Below are 22,471 nucleotides of genomic sequence, written 5' to 3' on the forward strand. Positions count from 1 at the left end.
TTTCATTTAATTTAATTTGATGATTGATGAAGTCTCTTGGTTTTTCATTGTATTTGCAAAATAACATTGAATCTCGTGTGCCAATCTGAGCATACGATCTTGTTTGCAAGCTGTTTTTTGGATATTGAGTTCTGCAGGGCAGATTTTCAGTTTATCATAATTAAGCTTATTCTAACCTCGGTTAAAAAAGTAGGTATTATTATAATGAATTCATGAATAACATTTTAATGACTTTTTACTGCTTGATGATGAAATATTCTCCGCAAAATCTTGAGGTAGTTGATGTTTCGTAAAACATTCTCTGATTAGATCAAAGCAGATCTTCTTCCGAAATAGTAAATCGAGATTCCAGGGCCACGGCACTTTTAACTGGTGAGCTATATGCATTTCGTCCAATGAATTTGGGTCTCCTAAGTAGATTTGAATGGGTGATAAATCTATTTTTGCAAAAAATACGAAGAAATGTAAACAAAAATATTAACGGACACATAGTTCGGAGCCTTTATTAATTGAACTATTTCATGGGCAAAATATTTACTTTGAGTCTTCAAATGTTCATGAATTTCTCTCCGCATTTTGGAACCAGTGGTATATGAAACTTAACGTTAAATGATAAGATTACTGAAAAATAAATCCATTTTAAACTGACTTAATTTTATTTCGACTGTTTGCATTTCTGTCACCCAATATTGAAAAGTTCACAGTTCGTAGCAGCGCAGCTTTTTCACCTCCTATAAACAAATCATAAAACAGCCTTGATACTAAAGTTACGTGTTCAGCTTTCATCTTGACGGTTAAGGTTGAAATATCCGTGTAGGAAAATTTTCCAAGTAAACATAAATCTTGTTGAACGAAATGAATTTCTGTCTGTTCGTTTGTCTGTCTGTTTCCTGTAGACTTGGAATTTACTGAACGGCTTTTCTTAAAACTTGGCAAGTGGGTGCTTTTGAGGCCGGGGAAGCCCCTCTTTTTTCCAGAGGGGAAACAGGAAGGGGGAGGAAGACTCTCTTACAATTTTTAATATAACTCGAGCAGAAGTCAAGCAAATGGAATCAGATTTTACATGTGAGAGTATTTGAATACGAGAATGTTTCAAGTATTTTTTGAGGCCTCTCCTTTCTTCCAGAGAAGAGATTGAAAGAAGGAGAGGAGCTTCCCTACAATTTGAATTGCAAAATTCGTTAACTATTCGAGCAAATCGAACCAAATTGGCTTGGGAGGATTAGAAGAGCGTAGGGGGGCTATACAAATGTTTGCAATACTCAATGAATGGTCAAGCGAGGGGAATTGCATTTGGCATGCGAGTCTATTTGGGTAAACGAAATGCTCCCAAGATTAAAGCTTTTCCCACCTTTCATTAGAGAAACATAAGGGGGAGAAGGCTCCCATACATTTTTTTGCAGAACTGGTGAAATAATCAAGCAAATAGAACTGAATTTGGCATGGGAGGATATTTGGATGCGTAAAAATAGTTTATGGTTGTTGAGACCCTCCGCCCCTTGATCCCAGGAAACATATAGGAAGAGAACAGGGGGTCGACCACAGTCTTTTTTTAACATGTCGATAGCACCGAAGTTGGTATGAGATTGTATTTTGATACGAGTAATGCTTCTATAATTATTTGGGACCCTTTCCTTCTTCCATTCAGTGAGATAGGAAGAGGAGACGGGTGCCTCATACATTTAAGTAGCATAGAATCAGTCATTCCAACAATTCTTTCGAACTTTTGGTAGCTTGGAATCAACATTTGTTAAAAAAAAGCTTAAGGAAATCGAAAATAACCCTCAAATCACGAATCGTTGTTGTTGGAGATTAAAAAAAAATAAACGAATAAACAAGCAAAATACAATTGAATTTCAAACTGCGTCATAAAAATGATAATAATAAGCCTTACACACAAGGTTGCTAAAATCACAGAAAAAAACCTTAAATTTTAGGAAAAAAATTATCACAGAACCTGTGGCACAGAGCACAGATTTTACAAGAAGCCTCTGGATTTGAATTTTAGATTGTTAACTACCATCAAATTCATCTAATAATGTGAAATCTGTGGATCTTAAAGTAGTATCCCGAGGTCAAAGCTTAAAATATAAAGAAAAAAGGTTGGCTAAGATAATTAGAAAAGAAATTGCTATGAAACGTGTACCTTTCTACTTCATCTCTTGTAAATTAGGAATGGTGAATCCACGATCTAGACGATGTGGATCGACTATCAATATTCAAATAACCTAAGTTCAGATTATGTAGCTTAAAATTATTCATCACTAAACTTCGTTCCAAGTATCAGAGATTCGGTTTGGAAAGGTGAATCCTTTCCAAAGAAATGTAACGCAATTTTGTACACTACAATCCTGATAACAACACCAAATACCTCGAAACTGTACCCACCAGTAGAGCAATGACGTATGTAGATTCCTAAAACGCATCCCCGAGCCGCCATTAAGCGGGTGATTAAAGTGCCACGCGGTCGCCATACAATCGATCGGTGTTTACTTTGAAATTGAGCCAGCTGAATAGAAAAAAAAATAGACTCAAAGAACAAAAATGCTGATAATCCATCTCGGATTCCCGAACCGTTTTTTTTTCTACTCTTGTTTCCCCGACAAGTTGTTGAAGCAAATCAATAGTGATAGTAACAGGAGCACAACAAACTGAAATCTTAACTAGAGATGGTTTTGCGGTTTCGACATTTGCCAACCACCGAACAACGTGTGCTTCTTCCTTCGTGCTCAGATGAACGTTGAACAGGTTCATCTTCGATTCATGGAAGAAATTTGTTAGTAAAAGCAACGACGAACGATCATCGATCGACTCAGTTGAAGATTAGAGTTGAAGCAGGAATAAACGTTCTGAGTTTTTTTCCCTAATTTACTGAACAATTTTCCCACGAGTAAAAGTTAGGGATTTTTTCCAATTAGTGTCATCATGAAACGGATATTCGGAGGATACATCAAAGCCCATGGGTACGCAATTGCCCTGGCAGCACTCATTTGTGGAACGATCTTGGCCACGAATGTGGCCCTGGTAGAAAATAGTGAACTGAAACAGGTCAGACCATTGGATGATTATGGAGACAACGAGAGTCGTGAACAAGGTGAGTTGGCAGCCTGATTCAAGGACCTGTCGTGGAACTAAGATCCGTTTTAATGAACTCAACAGAGCCAACAGCACCACCTATTGACGCTCAAACGAACCATCACTATCTCCGGATGCATCCCTTTGCCCAGATGATCTTCCCTCTGGGATTGATCCTGGCCGGAACGATCTTCCTGGTGGGGATGCTGTTCGAAAAGAAGGAAACCATCTTTCCCTTTGGAACCGTATTCGTCGCCCTTTGGTGTCTGGTAGTGTTTCAGCATCTCAAAAAGCTTGAACGAGAAAGTATCTACCAGTTGATCCTTTCGCTGGACACAGTCGTCATCCTAGGTAAGCTTGAAGTCTCTAGGAGTTCTCTCTCTAGTTGATCCCGTTGCTAGGGAATGTCGTTGAAGCAGTTCGATCCCTTTGATGATCACTCGATGGTCAGTTTGAGTTTTGACAGACAGACAGACAGTTCGTCTAGCTTGAGTCAAAAGAGTGAATGCTTTGGGCTACAAACAACAATCGATCGGTTTTGTAATCTTGTTGTTGAATGTTAAGGCTGCCGGAGAAGCCGTGCGGAACTTTCTACTCTTCTCGAATGGTGCCTGACGCCACCATGTTGAGTAGTTAGCCTAGGATTGCTGTTTTTAATTACTTTTGTACATGCTGAATCAACAACAATACTCGATGATCGATCGACCCGACCCGCATTTGCGTCAGAGTCGCATGACTTTTGCCATGTTATCAATACGGTGCAGTGGCGGTGAATTTTTTCTACTACATTCCAGCAAATTTTAGCTGGAAACAATAAGAGACAGTTTTCCATCGAAATGTGATTTGAATTTTTTCCTAAGAAAATTGGTTTGAAAACTTTCGTGTACAGATTTGGAAAAGCTAACAGAAAAACTCGAAAAATATTTTTTCTTTAACATATCTTCATTGGAATTCAATTTTTACACGGCGGAGAAGCTTTGTCAAATATTGGAACAACAAATTTGTAAGGAGCCAAACACCCAAGTTTGATTTTGGTTTCACGTGTAAGCCTTTTGGGAGTGGGTTGCAACTTTTTTCAAATTTCAAAAAACCTGTTGTCTTAAAAGCTTTCTTTTGGTCAAAACAAACAAACGACAGAATTTTTGCAGATTTTTAAAATGAGATTTAAGAATTTAGGTACCCGGGTTTTGAAATTTTGGATGGTAAAACGCGAAAATTTGTTCGAAGAATGTCACTTTTTTTGTTTTTCTCGAATATTTTGTTTTTGTTTCATTGCGCAATGCGAATGAAATTTCAATATATGGAGCTTTATGGAAAATTTTCTGGCTACAACTTTGCCGAAGACGGCAAAGCGGTAGGTACAGTAAGAAAAAAGTTATTACGTCCAAAACTGGGAATTCTAGGAATAATATTTTCCGATCAATTTTCAGAAATATTTATTTAACAAGAAGGATATTGATTTGAGAGTCTTAAGACGTTCTGATGAAATGATCTACATTATATTCTCAATTATTTTCAATAAAATGTTAGAATTACCTGAAATAAGGAATCACCAGATGTCATAGTTTTGCAAAAAAACGCTTAAGTTGTGTGGAGCTATCTTGTTTTTTTTTTGCCTAAATTGCTTGGTTATTGGCTACAGTTATTTTCGTTGACGAACTTTTTTTTCAACGAACTCATAGTCTATGCAGTTGACGGTTGAAAAAATTGACATTTCAACTCCTAAGAATTGAAAACCGATACTGACTTTTGAAATGCCGAAAAAAGGCATTGAGTCAGTTTCGGACTTACTTACTTACTTAATGATCCCGCGTCGCTTCTTCGAACCAATACTCAAAATTGGATCTGAAAAACTTCAGCTCTTCTAGAAAATAAAATTGAGAACATCGAAACGATCGAACCCAAATTAACCGGATTCAATTGATTTTTCTCGGGCTGAACATAGACTAGTTCACTTTTCGGCTTTTTTTTTGCAGATCAAAGCCGGACTCATATGAGTTGTTCCTCATGCATTTTCGAGTGTTTCTGCTGATTTAAGATCTATTGAACTAAGCTCTGTTCTGCGCAATGAGTTTTTGTAAAAAAAAAGTCTATTTTTCATGAAAATTTTCTTATGAGAGCTCTAGCAAGCCACTTTTATTATAAAAAGATACTTTGCATGGTGGTTGATATTATCAGCATTTTTAGGGATCTGTTTTAGATAATTGTTTAAAACAAACCGAAAAAATTTAGAATATCATAAACTACCAACTTGTACAAAAATTTTACTAAAAAGTTTAAAGTTTAGAGTCTGCAGTAAATCCAAAAAAATATTTTTCACAAAATCTTTTCTTGCTAAGATAGTCCTGTTTATAGTCGTTCATTAGATGTTTAAAATGTATTTATCGCAAGAATAGAAGCCACGTTATTCAAATATTTATGCATCAGTTTTTAAATCATAATTGTGTTCCTATTCAGGTTTTAGCTTCACGCAACCTTAAAAAAATGGCATCAAGAAGTTTTGCTTACAATTTTTTTTTAATTCCTGGCCCAGTCCTGGGGTATTTGATTGAATAAAATTTCTTTGCTTGTGCAAAAGTTGGTAAGGTGAAAACTTGAATGAAAAATTTATTATCAATTCAAATTTGTTGCAAATATCTGAGAATAACTTTCCCGTTATAATCCAATTTGTATATTTTTTTACATCAAATGAAAAGTTATAAAAATGGTTCACTTAAAAGGGGGGTAGGGTCTAACGGGTAAAAAAAAACACCATATTCACGATTTTTTATTCTAGAGCTATCGTTCAAACAAATGTATTCAAATTTTTTGCATTATACAAAGCATTGTTAAAAGAACATTTAGTAATTTTTTCGTAGAAAAATATTGAAAAATGAGCCGGTGACGGGGCACTTTCGAGGATGCCTTTAAGAAAACAGGATTTGCGGTGGACACTGTATCTCAGCACAGAATCATCTGAAGTCAAAAAATCAGAGCATAATATTTTTAATAGATGTTTTTCTGGACCCAACGTTTTTATTTAACTTAAACAATTTTTTATGAAATTTTTGTGGCTGTTTGAAGAAAAAATTAGGATTTTTCACGAAAAAATCCGCCATTTTTTATCTGTAAAATCTCCCCAAAGTAAAAAAAAGACAAAGAAAAACGTTGGGGTCTGGTATTTTATATGTAGAAAATATGTCCCAAATTTGAAAAGAATCGGATAAGTAGTTTTCAAATGACGATGTCCACGGACTTTAAAAATGTGCTTCCAAAAAAAGGCGATTGAAGTTTCTGCTCTTGCTTTCTTGCAGTATTAGATAGGAGAAGATAAAGGCCTATAATTTCTACAGTTTTGTTCCGATTTACTTGAAAATTTGACACAACATTCTTGAAATGTTTTATAATAAGAAAATAAAAAAAAATAAAATCGATTTTTTTTTAAAGTGTTAGACAACACTTAACAAGTTAAGCTTTTGTGAAAAATATTTTTTCTGATTTGCTGCAGATTTTTGACTTTCAACTTGTTGGTAAAATTTCTGTGCAAGTTGGTAGTTTATGATTTTTTAAATTTTTTCGGTTTGTTTGGAACGATTATCTTAAACAGATACAAAAAAAAAATGCTAAAATAATATCAACCAACCTGCATTCTAAATCTTTCGTTTTATATAAACAGGGGCTTGCTAGAACTCTCATACGAAGCTTTCAAGAAAAATTGACTTTTTTCACAAAAACTCATTGCGCAGAACAGAGATTAGTTGAATAGATCTCAAATTCGACAGAAATACTTGAAAATGCATGAGGAGCAACTCATTAGAGTCCGGCTTTGAACTGCGAAAAAAAAGGAAAGGGAACTATTATCAACTAAAAAAAATATAAAATCCGAGTTCACAAGATCGATCTTCAAAAGATCGATCCAAGATCGAGATGAATTGAACGATTAAAAAATACAACTTTCTATATTCATTATGGTAGAAACTTGAATCATTATTGGAATATGGATCAGGACCAGGATAAGAATCTCTGTCGGAATCAGGATCAGGTCAGGATTGGGAACAAGATCAGGAATCAGGTCTTAGGGATCTAGGGATCAGGAACTAGTAAATGCTCAAAATCAGGATCAGGATCTTGATCTGAATCAGGATCAAAATTTGGATCAGGATTGAGTAAAAAGTCACATTAATAATTTAAATAGAAATTGAAAAACGAGATTTAGGATTTTGATCAGGATCAGGAACCGAAATACATAGGATATGGATCAGGATCACAATCAAAATCAGGATGAAGATAAATATCAGAATCATAACCGTAAAAACCCTTACCCGGTATGACGGATTGGCTTAATAATATCGCCAAAAAACTTTATATTGCTGTTATTATCCTATTCCAACACTGTAAGTGTTAAATATTTTACAAAAAATCGCCATTTTTTTTAAATAAATATTTTCATAATACAGTTAAATCCATCAAAATGCAAATCAAAGATTCACCCTTCTAATCTTGTTTTCATTTGCTGGAATATGATTGTTTTGCATCACGCATTTCAGAATTTCAAAATTTCATCCATCCAAACTTTAATAGTAGTAGAATTTTTTGTAGTATTTTTTACCCCTAAATGTATGCAGCACCTTCTTCAGGCTTTTTCTTCAAAAACATTATTGACAGAAAAAAATGTAAAATTTAATTCGGAAAAAACCTAAAAATAACTGCAATTGGTGTTCTTCATGTGTGATGTTTTCATTCATGTATTTAGCCGATTTTTAGTTTTCTGAAATGCGTATAAACGTTGATATGCAGTGATTTCGTTCAAAATTCTATGTATTTAAATACAAATTATTAAAGTAACAGTCTTTTACAGTTTGAAAATAGCCGAATATTAACCATATTGATTTCATTGATTACATCAACTTAATTCTTGAACAAAATTGATCACTTTTAGAATATTTTGTGATTATTGAACATATAAATATTATTTTTTTAAATGTTTGGATCACACCAATTGCTACCATAGTTCTTATAATTTCTTTGGATATCTCTTGTAAGACACATAAATGTTCCAGTTGATTCAGATAAAACATTTCGAGCAAATGATACAAGTGGCAAAACTTGAAAACTTGCTCAATTTCCTGTTAAAAGTTCTGCAATAAAATATATTTAAAATCATTTAAAAGGTGTTAATAAAAAAAACTGTTTGTTGGCTATGGCAAAAATATTGACACTCTAGAAAATAAATGATAATTTAATAAAAAAAACAGCTGTTGAATGATTTCGATGGCTTCTCTGAAAAATTGTCACATTATAGAAGAGACTCTTCCCTGTTCAACGCTCAATCCAGGGAAAAAAATCGTGCTTAGACACAGACCCTTGAGACCTCCAAGGGTCTGTGTCTAAGCACGATTTAAATGAACAATATAAACACCTTTTAGGAGCAAATTAATTATTTTTTTTCACATTTACGTTCTCTATAGACTTTTTTAATAGCTGATCAATAGAAAATGAGATTCCATTCAATCGTAGGCCAGTGATTGAGTTTTAGATCGAAGTCTGCTCATAAGCTTCCGAACACACTGATTTGCGATGATTTTCGCTACTCTTTTGCGAAACTTTCGGTAAAATTTTCAGGCTTCACATGTTTTCTCAAATAAGACTTGTTCAGGGCTCAAAAAGTTTTAATCGGTCTTACTTGAGGACAATTTTGCGATCAATTTTTGACCATCTCTTTCGGTACGATGTGGACATTGTTGGATTGGTACTTTTTTTTGAGTGTGCATTAAGTAGTAAAAAAATGCTAAATCGGGTCAAAACAGTACTGGATGATTATGCTAGTTGATCATGGGGAGCATGCGACGGTCCAGGCACTCTCGGACGTAAACAACTCTATTTAACGGGTCCCAACTAGTGATGCTACATTTGAATCGGTATTTTCGAACTCAGAAAAATCGTTTTTCGGTATGGTAATCCGAAAAATCGGTATGAAAATCGGTATTTTGGGGTGATTAAAAATTGATTTTCGGTAGTGATTCTGAAATCTTTTATTTATTTTTTTTTAATCAATGCCTTATAGAATCTTGTGTGCTTGTTTTTTTTTGTTTTTTATTAATACATTTTTGATTAGTTTTTAAGAGTGTTAGAAAGTTTTCTACCATATTTTCTTCCCTCTTATTTTTTTTTAAAAAAATTTGCAAACTTTGGATTGAGGCCTTTGACGTTAAAAAAGCGGTGTGTAATAACAAATTTCGAGGAATCACGTCTTTTAGTTGTTATTTTAGGCCGTTTTCCATACGTTTTTCAAAAATTTACATACAGATATATGTAAAAAATTTCCACGAAAACTGAAGAAATCACCAAATATAGTTTTAAACATGAAAAACTGTTCCGTATTATTAACTCAAAATCTATCATTTTTGCGTTTCTTATATAAAAAATCGGAATGAAATCGGTATGTTTTGCCATAAATCGGTTTTCGGTACATACAGATTCTTGGTCGAAAATTTGCTCAAAAATCGGTATAAATACCGATAAATCAGTAAATGTGGCATCGCTGGTCTGAACTAAAATTTTTATTTTTTTTCAAGGGCACAATACTCAAACACAAACGAGCTCAGAGAATTATGAGAGTGTGCATGTTAGCTTTTCTTCTCCTCTTTTCGCCAGTATTTTTTTTATTTATATTTGCCCAGTTTTGCTCAAAATGCCGTCGAAACAAGAAGCGTTTCATAAGCGCGTTGTACAGTTCTATGAACTGTGAAAATCTCGGCAAAATGTAGGTACCTACAATTCAACATTTTGTAAGTTTAAATGAGTCGGTTTTCACTGTTTATCATGTTCTAAAATCCCCAACAACTACTCGCAAGCAAGGAAGTGGCAGACCAGCGAAAAATATGGACGCAAAAGGTCTTCGTTCTCGTTCTCGTGGAAAAAGGTTTGTTGAATGAAAAATAAACAATGATTATTTTAAATATTTTTCAAAAAGGGATCAAGTAGAAAAGCTTTTTAAAAGGTTTGCATAACCATACACCGAAGATATGGCGGATACCGTTTAAGTCGATTTAAATGCTGCAATCAATCTTTTAAAACAAATCCAGTCTTTCAGATTGACAGAGGTCCTTCAATACAACTTTGAAACTAACTTGTGTTCGAAATAAGAAAAAAGAGTCACGTGCAAATTGTTCGAGTTATTTTTTAATGGGATCCAACCCGTAAAAAAATTGTGTTTTGGCGCAAAAAAGTCTATGATTCCCCCAAAATATTCTGTGATGGTTTTCTTTGACGCTATTCATTTAAGTTTCATTGAAAATTCATCTTTATAAATTTTACTTGAGCAAAAACAATGAACCTTACTAATCTAATCATATTTTTCTAATCTAAACTTAGAAATCCGAAATTCATATCGACTTCAAAAATTAACATTTTGGATACACGTTCAAAATTTGATAAATTTGAAAAATCTTTCTGTGACAAGAATTTGCTGAAAAATTCTGTGAAATTACAATTTTTTTTTTATTTCGGCAATTTTGATGGAAGCCCTCCTCCTTTGTTTCAAGTGAGAGCCCGGTGTTTTTTCTAAGAACAATGTCAAAAAAAATCGTCTCTGAAAATTTGCCACATTATAGTAAGGAATATTTAAAGAAAGTAATGCCAAGGCAGCCCTGCTCTAGTATTGGTACAGACTGTGACGTCACAGTCACATAAATCTATTAATAAACTAGGAAATTTGCATTTTTGGTTGACTATTCGAATAATCTGCAGGAAATTTTCCACTTTGAAAACTTGATATTCAAGAAAGATTCTTGCTCTTCAAGATCGTTACCAAAAAAGTAGCATTTTCGAATATTTTCTCTAAAAAATAGACCATTCAAAAAAATATTGGATTTTTCTCACTCAAATTTGCAAACTTTAAAATTAGTTTAAAATCTTGCATCAAGTCAGTGCAGTTACAATAAAGTAATCAAAACATAAATTTTTATACAAAACCACAGTCTTTTATTGGCATTTTAGTAAACTGAGTTAACAATCATTAATTGATGCTTATTGTTTTACATAAGAATTGTAAACGGTAAACCGGTTGGATACTTATTTAATTTTTGGCATTTCGGCGAGTTATGAAAATTCAAGGTAGAATGTTTAGACAGAAAATGTAAGTATTATAGGTGGAAAGATCAAAGCTAGAGCGCTTTGGGTAGAAGAAATTGAATAGTTGGTGAAAATGTGATTAGGGCTTTTGTTTTGCGAACAGCTTTTGAACTACTTGCGTGATTCTTTGCCCCTCACTGTTTCAATGTTGATAGAAAGCGTTGAAGCGATCGCATTCCTACCCACATTGAAACAAATTTTCTGTCTAAACATTCTACCTTGAATTTTCATAACTCGTCGAAATGTCAAAAATTAAATAAGAATATATCCCAGCGGCGATTGAAATAAGATAACAAAATTACTTGGCTTAATAAGGGGGGAAATAAGATAACAAACCGGTTGGATATAAATTATGACAATCAGTTGAACTGCCAGCTAGACCTTTTTAAAAGCTGAATTTTTCTATATTTTTGGGCTTTTTAGCTTCAAGGTTTGCATTCATTAATAAAATATGAAAACAAAATAACGCAATCCTCAAAAGGACCAAAAAAAAACTTCATAACATAGTGAAAAATAGGCCTTACAACACAATCAAAATGAAATTGGAATTCATTTTCGTTCTAAAACGTGGTTTTCATCGAAATTTCTGCCATTCTGATATTAATTTTCAATACAATCGTTTTTGTGACGTCATAAAAAAAATCCAATATGGCTCTCGGCACTAACTTATTTGAATATGACTTGACATTATGGAGGAGGCTCTAGAGTTAGCCTTAAAATTAACTGGCAACATTGTGGCAAATTAACAAGAGATCGGTTATAAAGGTGTATTCTCTATGATCATTTCTATCGGAGAACGTATCTGGCTTTGAGTTGGTAAGGGATAAATCATCCGCGAGGATGAAAATTCTGAAAAAAAAGAAAGTTTTATTATGATTACTATATTATTTATTAAATTATTCAACAATATATTATTCAACAATACAATAACATTGTATATAACAATATACAATGAGGAAATAGAGGATACCGGCTGGTCAAAAAAACGAAATTGTGAAATATGAGATTCCACTGAGATTAGCAATTTTACTAACATTCATTTTTTTTTTATAATTTTGGAAATTCAATGGGCGATTTATTGTTGTGAATGAAGTGTCTAAAAAAATAAGTAAAATTAAGCAAAAACGTAAGTGGAAGTTAAGGAAAACTGCTTCAAACGACATTCTGTTTAAAGTAAACAAAAAAAATCAAACTAACTTAAATTTCTTACAGTGATCCCAACGTACGTTGGCTCAACGCTAGCGGTCCTCTACAAACTATTCGACAGCAACCCCTCGGACCGGGACGACGATGACGAGGCCGAGGTGGACCTGGAAACGGGTCGGAAACCGGTCAAATTCATCCTGGGCGATGAATTCGACGATTCCTGGATCAGCCGGAGCAACTATTGATTGTTTGCTAGTTTAAGTTATTTATAGGTTATCTCTGAACAAGAAAGTATTAAATATGAAGGAATGGGGGACTCACCACACACGTGTGTCAATGTGTTTCCAAGTTCGATTCAAAACATGGTCCGGTTTGTTGATAAACAAATTTTCAAATTAAACGAAAATGGTGCCTGTCTATTGATGAGCGAGAGCTTGTTTCTTTCTTTCTGTGGAATAGGAAGGGAACGTCTCTGGTTCACTGGAAGCTGGCGTAATCAATGATCATGAATGAGAAGGATGATCTTTTTGGCGTCTGACGTATGAAGGTATGTGCTTTGGAATAGGTTCAAGACGATGATCCCCTTCAACGAAACGAAATGCGATGAAGTCATTATCAGTTGGCTTCAAGACGTGCTTCGCGGGCATAATCACTTTATTTAAAGAGAAATTATTCGTTGTGGAAAATGAACTCTCGGATGAATTTTCCAATAGCTGCTGATAAGGAAAAACGAGCTGCTGCTATGCGATTTGAGATCAATTCGAGTTAGTTTAGTCAGTTGGTTCGATGACAAAACAATCATGGAGGTGAAATTTGTAAAATTTATATTATTTCATGGGTTTTTGATCTTTTGTGCGGCATTGTTGCTGGCCTTTCGAGAGACTTGGACCCTCATAGAGCAAGCGATCTACTCGGAACAGAGCCGATGGTTCTACACTGAAGGTATTTCCCAACTTAATCATCCTGGGTTTTTCTCAGAATATAAAAATAGGATTGTCCTATTTTTTAGATGAGCCGATTAGGATGTTCCTCGCAGTTCGATGGGCTATGGCGGTTCTGTGGCTTCTAGCTTTGGCCCTGATGTACGTGGCTATGATTTGGGAAGAACAGAATTTCCTGCATCCGGCCAAGACTCTTTTTGCAGTTGAAGTTTTGAACATATGTGGCCAGGACCTGTTGCATACCTACAGGGGAAATCAGCTCGATCGATTCATTTACAGTGGTCAGGATTTGCTGTTGTTTTGCGGTGGGTTATGGCGTGAATGTGTTCAATCGATTGAACTTTTAGGTAAACACACTTTTTTTTTCAGGAGTCGTTTGGTATGTGCTGTATACTTTCAACATTATGGGTGAGCTGTTTAAGCTGCGTAAACAGGAACTTCCTACCAAACGACCTTTGTTTATATGAGTTACTTAAAAGATTTGGGAGAAAAAAATTAATGCGATCTTCAATTAGATAATCCATAAATGTTTAAAATTTGTAAGTGGTGTTTGATGAATCGATTAAACAAGCTGTAGTTAAATAAAATAGTGCAAATACAGTCATATATCTTTTATTTTCCTCGAGAAACACAAAATATGACAAAAATGCCAAAATTGACAAAAATGACAAAATGACAAAATTTAAAAAAAAAACAAAAATAACAAAAATTATAAAAATTACAAAAATAACAAAAATTACAAAAATTACAAAAATTACAAAAACTACAAAAATAACAAAAATTACAAAAATTACAAAAATTACAAAAAATTACAAAAATTACAAAAATTACAAAAATTACAAAAATTACAAAAATTACAAAAATTACAAAAATTACAAAAATTACAAAAATTACAAAAATTACAAAAATTACAAAAATTACAAAAATTACAAAAATAACAAAAATTACAAAAATAGCAAAAATAAAAAAAATTACAAAAATTACAAAAATTACAAAAACTACAAAAACTACAAAAAATAACAAAAATGACAAAAATGACAAAAATGACAAAAATGACAAAAATGACAAAAATGACAAAAATGACAAAAATGACAAAAATGACAAAAATGACAAAAATGACAAAAATGACAAAAATGACAAAAATGACAAAAATGACAAAAATGACAAAAATGACAAAAATGACAAAAATGACAAAAATGACAAAAATGACAAAAATGACAAAAATGACAAAAATGACAAAAATGACAAAAATGACAAAAATGACAAAAATGACAAAAATGACAAAAATGACAAAAATGACAAAAATGACAAAAATGACAAAAATGACAAAAATGACAAAAATGACAAAAATGACAAAAATGACAAAAATGACAAAAATGACAAAAATGACAAAAATGACAAAAATGACAAAAATGACAAAAATGACAAAAATGACAAAAATGACAAAAATGACAAAAATGACAAAAATGACAAAAATGACAAAAATGACAAAAATTACAAAAATTACAAAATTACAAAAATTACAAAAATTACAAAAATTACAAAAATTACAAAAATTACAAAAATTACAAAAATTACAAAAATTACAAAAATTACAAAAATTACAAAAATTACAAAAATGACAAAAAAGACAAAAATTACAAAAATTACAAAAATTACAAAAATTACAAAAATTACAAAAATTACAAAAATTACAAAAATTACAAAAATTACAAAAATTACAAAAATTACAAAAATTACAAAAATTACAAAAATTACAAAAATTAAAAAAATTACAAAAATGACAAAAATGACAAAAATGACAAAAATGACAAAAATGACAAAAATGACAAAAATGACAAAAATGACAAAAATGACAAAAATGACAAAAATGACAAAAATGACAAAAATGACAAAAATGACAAAAATGACAAAAATGACAAAAATGACAAAAATGACAAAAATGACAAAAATGACAAAAATGACACAAATGACAAAAACGACAAAAATGACAAAAATGATAAAAAAGACAAAAATGACAAAAAAATAAAAAAAAACTTAGAAAAATGACAAAAATGACCCAATTGTCAAAATTGTCTAAATTGTCAATATTGTCAAAATCGTCAAAATTGTCAAAATTGTCAAAATTGTCAAAATTGTTAAAATTGTCAAAATTGTCAAAATTGTCAAAATTGTCAAAATTGTCAAAATTGTCAAAATTGTCAAAATTGTCAAAATTGTCAAAATTGTCAAAATTGTCAAAATTGTCAAAATTGTCAAAATTGTCAAAATTGTCAAAATTGTCAAAATTGTCAAAATTGTCAAAATTGTCAAAATTGTCAAAATTGTCAAAATTGTCAAAATTGTCAAAATTGTCAAAATTGTCAAAATTGTCAAAATTGTCAAAATTGTCAAAATTGTCAAAATTGTCAAAATTGTCAAAATTGTCAAAATTGTCAAAATTGTCAAAATTGTCAAAATTGTCAAAATTGTCAAAATTGTCAAAATTGTCAAAATTGTCAAAATTGTCAAAATTGTCAAAATTGTCAAAATTGTCAAAATTGTCAAAATTGTCAAAATTGTCAAAATTGTCAAAATTGTCAAAATTGTCAAAATGGTCAAAATTGTCAAAATTGTCAAAATTGTCAAAATTGTCAAAATTGTCAAAATTGTCAAAATTGTCAAAATTGTCAAAATTGTCAAAATTGTCAAAATTGTCAAAATTGTCAAAATTGTCAAAATTGTCAAAATTGTCAAAATTGTCAAAATTGTCAAAATTGTCAAAATTGTCAAAATTGTCAAAATTGTCAAAATTGTCAAAATTGTCAAAATTGTCAATATTACCAAAACTGTCAAAACTGTCAAAATTGTCAAAATTGTCAAAATTGTCAAAATTGTCAAAATTGTCAAAATTGTCAAAATTGTCAAAATTGTCAAAATTGTCAAAATTGTCAAAATTGTCAAAATTGTCAAAATTGTCAAAATTGTCAAAATTGTCAAAATTGTCAAAATTGTCAAAATTGTCAAAATTGTCAAAATTGTCAAAATTGTCAAAAGCTTTGGGATATTTTGCAATTGAAGTTTTTTTTACTCTAACTTTCGAAAAAAAAAAGTCTCAGGTTTGTTTTATGTAGATTAAAAAATGATAATTTTTTTTTTTTGTTTCGATTATAGTCGTTTTACCATTTGTATGGCATTCGCGACTTTATCAACGTTACAGTTGGCGGATCGTTATGGAAAAACTTATCCGGTACAACTGTGTTCGATGTTTACTCTTGGGCTCGAACTCGCGGACATCGGCTCAGGAGACAACAGACTTGCCAACTGAGCTATATCACAAGCCCCAAAAAAAAAAAAAAAAAATTATCATGGATTTCCTTGGTTTCATTCAAATTTTCACATGGATATGTTTATCGTGATTATTAAACTTACTTCGAATCTGAATTTTTAATTTCAATTGAGGATTTGAATCTTGGCTTTTGATCATCAGTTCGAAATCAGAATTCCGAATCTGAAAACGACTTTTCAATCTTATTTCCAGATAATGATTTCTTTAAATGAACCAAAATGCGAAATTTGTATCGGAACCCTCAACAAGCATTCTTTTATTTGACTTCTGAATTTTCGGCTTCTAATATGAATTTTTGCTTCAGTTTTTTATTTGAAATTTAATTTTGTAAACCTATGTAAATGAAAACTGCGAATTGTGAAACTGTTTTAGGTTTTTCAATTCAGGATTACCATTATGAAACTTTTTTAAGTTCCAAATCAACGAAAGAATTAAAAGTTGTAATGTTGTAGTAGTTCTCATTTAATTGTTTCACATTCCGAAAGATGAGTTTCGAATTTGGAAAATGCATCTAGTTGAGGTTTAAAATACAAAACGAATCTTGATCCAATGATGATCCTAACTGGATTTCAAGAGCAAAACACTAAATAAAAAATGGGAAATCTGATCACAGACATCGAATTTTAATGTTAATAAGAAATCACAAAATCCGGAACTATTATAAACTATTCTTTTAAGATATTTTCCACCAATATTTGGGCCATGCAATTTCGGGCTATTTTCCCCAAAGCCGCTAATATTCACCAATATCCAAATTATTAGATAAAAATCATGAGAAAAAGCACTCGAAAAACTTTTTTTCCAAAACACATCAGTCAATTTGAAATTACACTTTAAGTTTCCAAAAAATCGTTCATGTTAATTTAGCTCAAAAAATTGGGACGCAAAATACATTATTCTAATGAATCATGTCAAATTTTCGTTTAATTTTGCAAGTTATGTGAACAAAATCCTGCAACATCTGGGCGATCTGGCAAGCATATTGAAATTCGATATTCGGGAATGAATTTCAATCAACAAGTGAGAAATTTTTCGAAAAACTGTACTAAAATTGTGGACCTGGAATAAGATTTCGAAATTTTGGCTTTAGTTTTGGGTCGAGATTGTTATTCTTGAATCATTTTAGTCGTTCATCAAAATTCTATTATGAATTTTAAATTTTGTGTTTAGAGAAGAACATTTTGCTTTGAATTTTCGAACCTTAAAGACCCCCCCCCCCCCTTTCTTACGGCCATGCACTCTTCGACATATTTGGATGTCAAACAAATTAAAGTTTCCCTCAGTGAATCTAGAAAATATCATGACTTTTTCTATTGATTTTTCTTTAAGCTGTGGATTTTTTCTTCTTCAAAGATTTATATTTCAAATATATTTCAAACTTTGAACAGGATGATATTGAGTAAGTTGAATATCTCCTACGTGCCTTCGAAAACTTCTTTGTCCATTGCTGGGAGATCGAATACCTCTTCATAAGGTTTTTTTTTGTGTTTTTCAACTTTCTAGCCATTCCTTTGTTCCGTTTAGGTAGTCAATTATCTTCTTCAGCTCTTTCAAGCATCTTATTATCAGCTTCTTATCTGGATTCGGCAACACTTCAACCCAGGCTTAGTTCCTACCTTAAACTAAAAAATAAACGTCAAATTTATTCAAACTAGCAAAATCGCCTAATGTGGATTTCAGTAGTGAACCCCGTTCAGGTCTACCCTAGGTGACCCCATAATTTATTTCCGGGATTTTCATCCGTAAAATCAGACGAGCTCATGCACTTAGGGATGCCACACGAGCTACTGTGAACATAAACAGCTGAAAAAATATTTTAAATTTACTGAATCAAAGCAATCAAAAAATTCCTCAATCGAAAACGCTATCTAAGAGAGAATCTATAAGAGAATCTTTCGATTGCTTTGATTCGGTAGAATTATTCAACTAAGTAGGCTCACAACGCCTATTAGAGTTAATAAATTTGAAACTAGTACAACGCTCGTTGACGGGAATCACTGAACAAGCGTAATCAGTGAGACGTATGTTTCCAATTTTTTTCATAACAAATTTGAAGCAGCGGATCTTCCATTAGCATACCAAAGTGTCAGCAGGAGCATAAAGTTTGCAACGAGTTCAAAATCAGTTGGTTCAGTCTAGAGAAAGTTTCATCTTTACAATCTAATAAATTCTTTTTTTTTCTAGCATATCTGTGTCAGTACTATACTGAGTTGGGTTTTTTCATCCCAACCAGAACAAATTTCCAAAAACCTATGATGGAAAATAATGGCTTGTCGTCAAATACCGATGTGGTAGATTGTGCGGACTCCAATACAGGAAACTGTCACCTGTGTTCCGAATCACTCAGTCTGGACAGTCTGTACGATATTATCGGCTGTGACCTCTGTTCAGTTTGGGTTCATACTCGTTGCGTAGAAGTGTTCTCAGCTGTAGAAATGAAGGATCATGTTTGGAAGTGTGATCAATGTATGTCCAGATCCGATCCGGAAATGCCCAACAAACCTCAGTCACGAAGCAGCAAACGATCTTCACGAGCTGAACTGGAGTTGCAAAAACTACAGGAAGAAAAGGAACTTCAGCTGAAGGCGTTGGAAGACGAGGAGAAAACTAGCAGAGAATTTCAACGCAGAAAAACGCAGATTGAAACCGAGTATCTTCTGAAGAAATATGATTGCATAGAAGCATCGGATGGAGGAAGTGTCAAAAGCCGATCCAGTCATGTAAGAAGTAAACAAATCGTGGAAACTTGGCTTGAGAAGAGTCCGACGGAAAAAATTTCGGAAAACAGATCGGAGAAGGGTATGGTTCTGAACATTGAAACAAACGATCAAAGAGGTTTAATATCAGCATCTTCATCTACATCCCAAAGCATGGAGTTTGAGCGAATTCCAAGCACACATCCTGAACCATTAACTTCACAATGTTTGATGAATGAATTAGAGGGTCAACCGCCCAGAGCTAGTGGTCCCACTTACGTTCGTTCAGCTCCACGGATTAGTTTCCTCAATCTAGGAGCGTTTCCTAAGGTAGCGCAAAAAACCAGAAGTACTGTTGAAGTGAATACAGTTGATTCCTCTATGGAATCTCAGGCAGGTAACGCAATGCCTAACATTTCGCAACCTAAAGTAACCTGGGTATCCAATCCAGGAAACTCGGTACCGATTCCAAGTGTAGGTGTCAATGCATCTTTTCTGCCAAAAGACCCGACAATCCGGCTTGGTTCCGGGCCAATAGCGATGGATATGTCCCAAAGCGGTACAAATGTTCCCTGGAAATCATTCCAAACCACCCAAGTTGATAAAGATTTTGGACTTATTAGCGCTCAGTTAGCTTCTCGCCAGGCAATGCAATACTGGGAACTGCCTAAATTTTCGGGAGATCCAACCGAGTGGCGACTATTTATTTCTTCGTATCAAAACAGCACCGAAGCCTGTGGGTACAAACATGCGGAAAACTTAGCAAGACTTCAAAGAAGTCTGACGGGTCAAGCTCGAGAATTGGTAAAAAGTCAACTCCATAGTCCGGAACTTGTGCCGGAAGTTATGGAAACATTACAAATGTTTTACGGGCGACCCGAACTTCTGATAAACGCTTTGTTGACAACTTTGCGCAATACGCCGTCTCCAAAACTGGAAAATCTCCCGTCGATCATCGCCTATGGTCTAGCAGTGAAAAACACGGTTGCATGCATAATAAACGTCCAACTCCTAAACTATCTTTCGAATCCGTTGCTGTTGCAGGAGCTTGTCGGAAAGCTTCCAACTCAACTTCAAATCGAATGGACTCGCTTCAAACGGCGAACTGCGCAGGTCAGCACGCTGGCCACTTTTGCGGAGTATATGAACGAACTGGTTGTTTTAACGGCAGATTTGGTGACTCCAACAAACGCAGGTTCTTTTGAAACAATCGGAAAAGCAGGTCTAAATGATCAGAGGATTGAAACGGAAAGCGAAAAATATTCGAGAGACAACCATCGACGACGATGCAGTCCTTCCAAGGATCTGTGCATACTGTTATGACTAGGCTTGCAAGAATAAAATATTGATAGGCAGAGCTATCAAAAAGTAGGACATTGTTTTATAAAAATAGAAAAAAAAGTAGGATGCTTGTTTCCAAAACTAGAGTGTCCATTTCCCAGCTATTTTTCCGTTCCCGGGATTCGGGAAATCTGATCATCCTATTCCCTGGAATTTCCTGGATCCCGGGAAAAATTCTTAAACTTCAAACTTTACTAATTAAATAAAACTATTATAAAGAATTTCGATTCCATTTGCATAAATTTCTTAGTTAGAAGTGAACAAAGATTTTTCCATCAACGAATTTTTTTAAATCTGTTATAATTCATGCAGCAGACGGTTAAAATAATAATGATTTAGGTAATAAAAATAAATCACTTTATTCGAAAAATCAACATGGAATTAATCATAATATTAGCATAAAATTTATTTCTTGGCAAAACTGTGTTAGTTTTAAGCAGTAAAATAAAGAATATTTTTTTACTTGTTTTATTTTCATTTTGATTATTTTTTAATTAAATTTAATTTGTTAATGTTAATGTTTCTAAAATCTTTAGAAAAAAAAAATCGGCCATACACCAAGGTGGCTAAGACAACAACTTTTCTCACTGACATGACATAGCTCGATTTATTATGTTTGGGTACTCCCGGGATTTTTCTATCGTTTCCTGGGATTTGGGAATTTTCGAAGCTCTATCCAAAACAGATTAAAGAAAATTGATTTTTCATTATTACAGAAATGTTTCTGTGACAAAGTTAGTTAAATTTTTACGCCATTGTTATTTTGAAAACTAAAGATTTTCGGTACCGTAAACTGGACACCAGGGTAACTTTGGTCAACATGTAATTTTTGTCGATAACCATCATTTACTAAGTCTGAAGTTAAAATACCTGAAAACAGTTTTCTACGTTCGAAAGCCAATTATTGAGTTTCAAATAGGCTGAATTTGGTTTGTAGATGGAGATTTTTTTATATTACTTAAAATGTAGTTTTAAAGTTTTAAAATATCTATTTTTTCGAAGACAAACATCTCTCCTGATAAAATGATAGCATTTAGAAGCAAATGGGTTGTTTTATGGGACAGTTTAACTTTTTCCTTTATTAAGGTATAGTTTTAGAGTTATTTTTATGGTCATTCTATGATCATTTTAGGATATTAAGAATATTTTTCCTTCATAAAGGTATAGTTTTAGAGTTATTTTTAGTTATTTAGAGTTTTTTTAGCCTGAATAGAATAAATGCCATAAAACCCTATCAAATGCTTAAGTTTGTATAAAAAAAAAACATAGGAACAGTGGGAGGACCTGGGGAATTGCATGGAGGTAAAATTTCATGTCAACATTGACCATCTTTTGAGTATATTTGTTTCTGAAAGAAAACGTTGTAATAATTCAATCGTATTTTGTAAGTAAAAGTAATCGTTGATTTTTTCGCAAGACTCACAAATTTGTAGCCTGCAATGTCTGGCTTTCTTAAATTTGCCTATTCAAGTTCCAAGCCATAAAAAAGGAAAGATTGTCACTGAACTGACCTTCGAAACCGAAAACGGCATTGAACGCATATATCAACTGACAGTTCACGAGGATGAGTTAGAAAACAGATAGACGAGAAAGCGTGAGAAAAGAAAATGTGAGAACTGAGCTCTTGTAGTTAGGCGGGAAATTGTAGCGTAGAAACAAAACAAACAACAAACATAGGAAGTGCAATCGAACAGAAAAGTGTGATCAGCTTAGAAATCCTATAACTGTGAAAGTTTAGTAGTGAATCTACGTTGAAAGGTTATACTAAACCTACGAGATCGGGTCGAGGTGTAGATGCAACTCGGAAAGCCCAGCAGTACGCGAATCTAACC

General features: G+C 33.1%; 3 protein-coding genes across 6 annotated transcripts in view; all 3 read left to right on the forward strand.

The window, feature by feature from the left end:
* LOC129755150 (ras-interacting protein RIP3) overlaps nucleotides 1-22,471 on the forward strand; it is a 430,486-nt gene that overhangs the window by 233,014 nt on the left and 175,001 nt on the right. The gene's annotated exons all lie outside the window — the stretch shown is intronic.
* Nucleotides 2,799-13,874, forward strand: LOC129755153 (uncharacterized). The gene is made up of 5 exons (XM_055751508.1): nucleotides 2,799-3,094; nucleotides 3,160-3,426; nucleotides 12,400-13,275; nucleotides 13,343-13,579; nucleotides 13,644-13,874. The coding sequence occupies exons 1-3, from the start codon at nucleotides 2,926-2,928 to the stop codon at nucleotides 12,576-12,578; spliced, it is 615 nt and encodes a 204-aa protein (XP_055607483.1). The 5' UTR covers nucleotides 2,799-2,925; the 3' UTR covers nucleotides 12,579-13,275; nucleotides 13,343-13,579; nucleotides 13,644-13,874.
* On the forward strand, nucleotides 18,002-21,670 carry LOC129755149 (uncharacterized). Its single transcript, XM_055751501.1, has 2 exons — nucleotides 18,002-18,726; nucleotides 18,787-21,670. Exon 2 carries the CDS (start codon nucleotides 18,855-18,857, stop codon nucleotides 20,619-20,621), a length of 1,767 nt encoding a protein of 588 aa, XP_055607476.1. The 5' UTR covers nucleotides 18,002-18,726; nucleotides 18,787-18,854; the 3' UTR covers nucleotides 20,622-21,670.

The sequence above is a fragment of the Uranotaenia lowii genome, chromosome 3 (assembly GCF_029784155.1).
Source record: "Uranotaenia lowii strain MFRU-FL chromosome 3, ASM2978415v1, whole genome shotgun sequence".
NCBI lineage: Eukaryota > Metazoa > Arthropoda > Insecta > Diptera > Culicidae > Uranotaenia > Uranotaenia lowii.

Bases quoted from the DNA above. Each gene is read 5' to 3' on its own strand.
- LOC129755153 (XM_055751508.1), top strand. From the start codon at position 2,926: ATGAAACGGATATTCGGAGGATACATCAAAGCCCATGGGTACGCAATT. The intron at 3,095-3,159 runs GTGAGTTGGCAG...TGAACTCAACAG, and splicing joins CAACGAGAGTCGTGAACAAG to AGCCAACAGCACCACCTATT. The intron at 3,427-12,399 runs GTAAGCTTGAAG...AATTTCTTACAG, and splicing joins GGACACAGTCGTCATCCTAG to TGATCCCAACGTACGTTGGC.
- LOC129755149 (XM_055751501.1), top strand. From the start codon at position 18,855: ATGATGGAAAATAATGGCTTGTCGTCAAATACCGATGTGGTAGATTGT.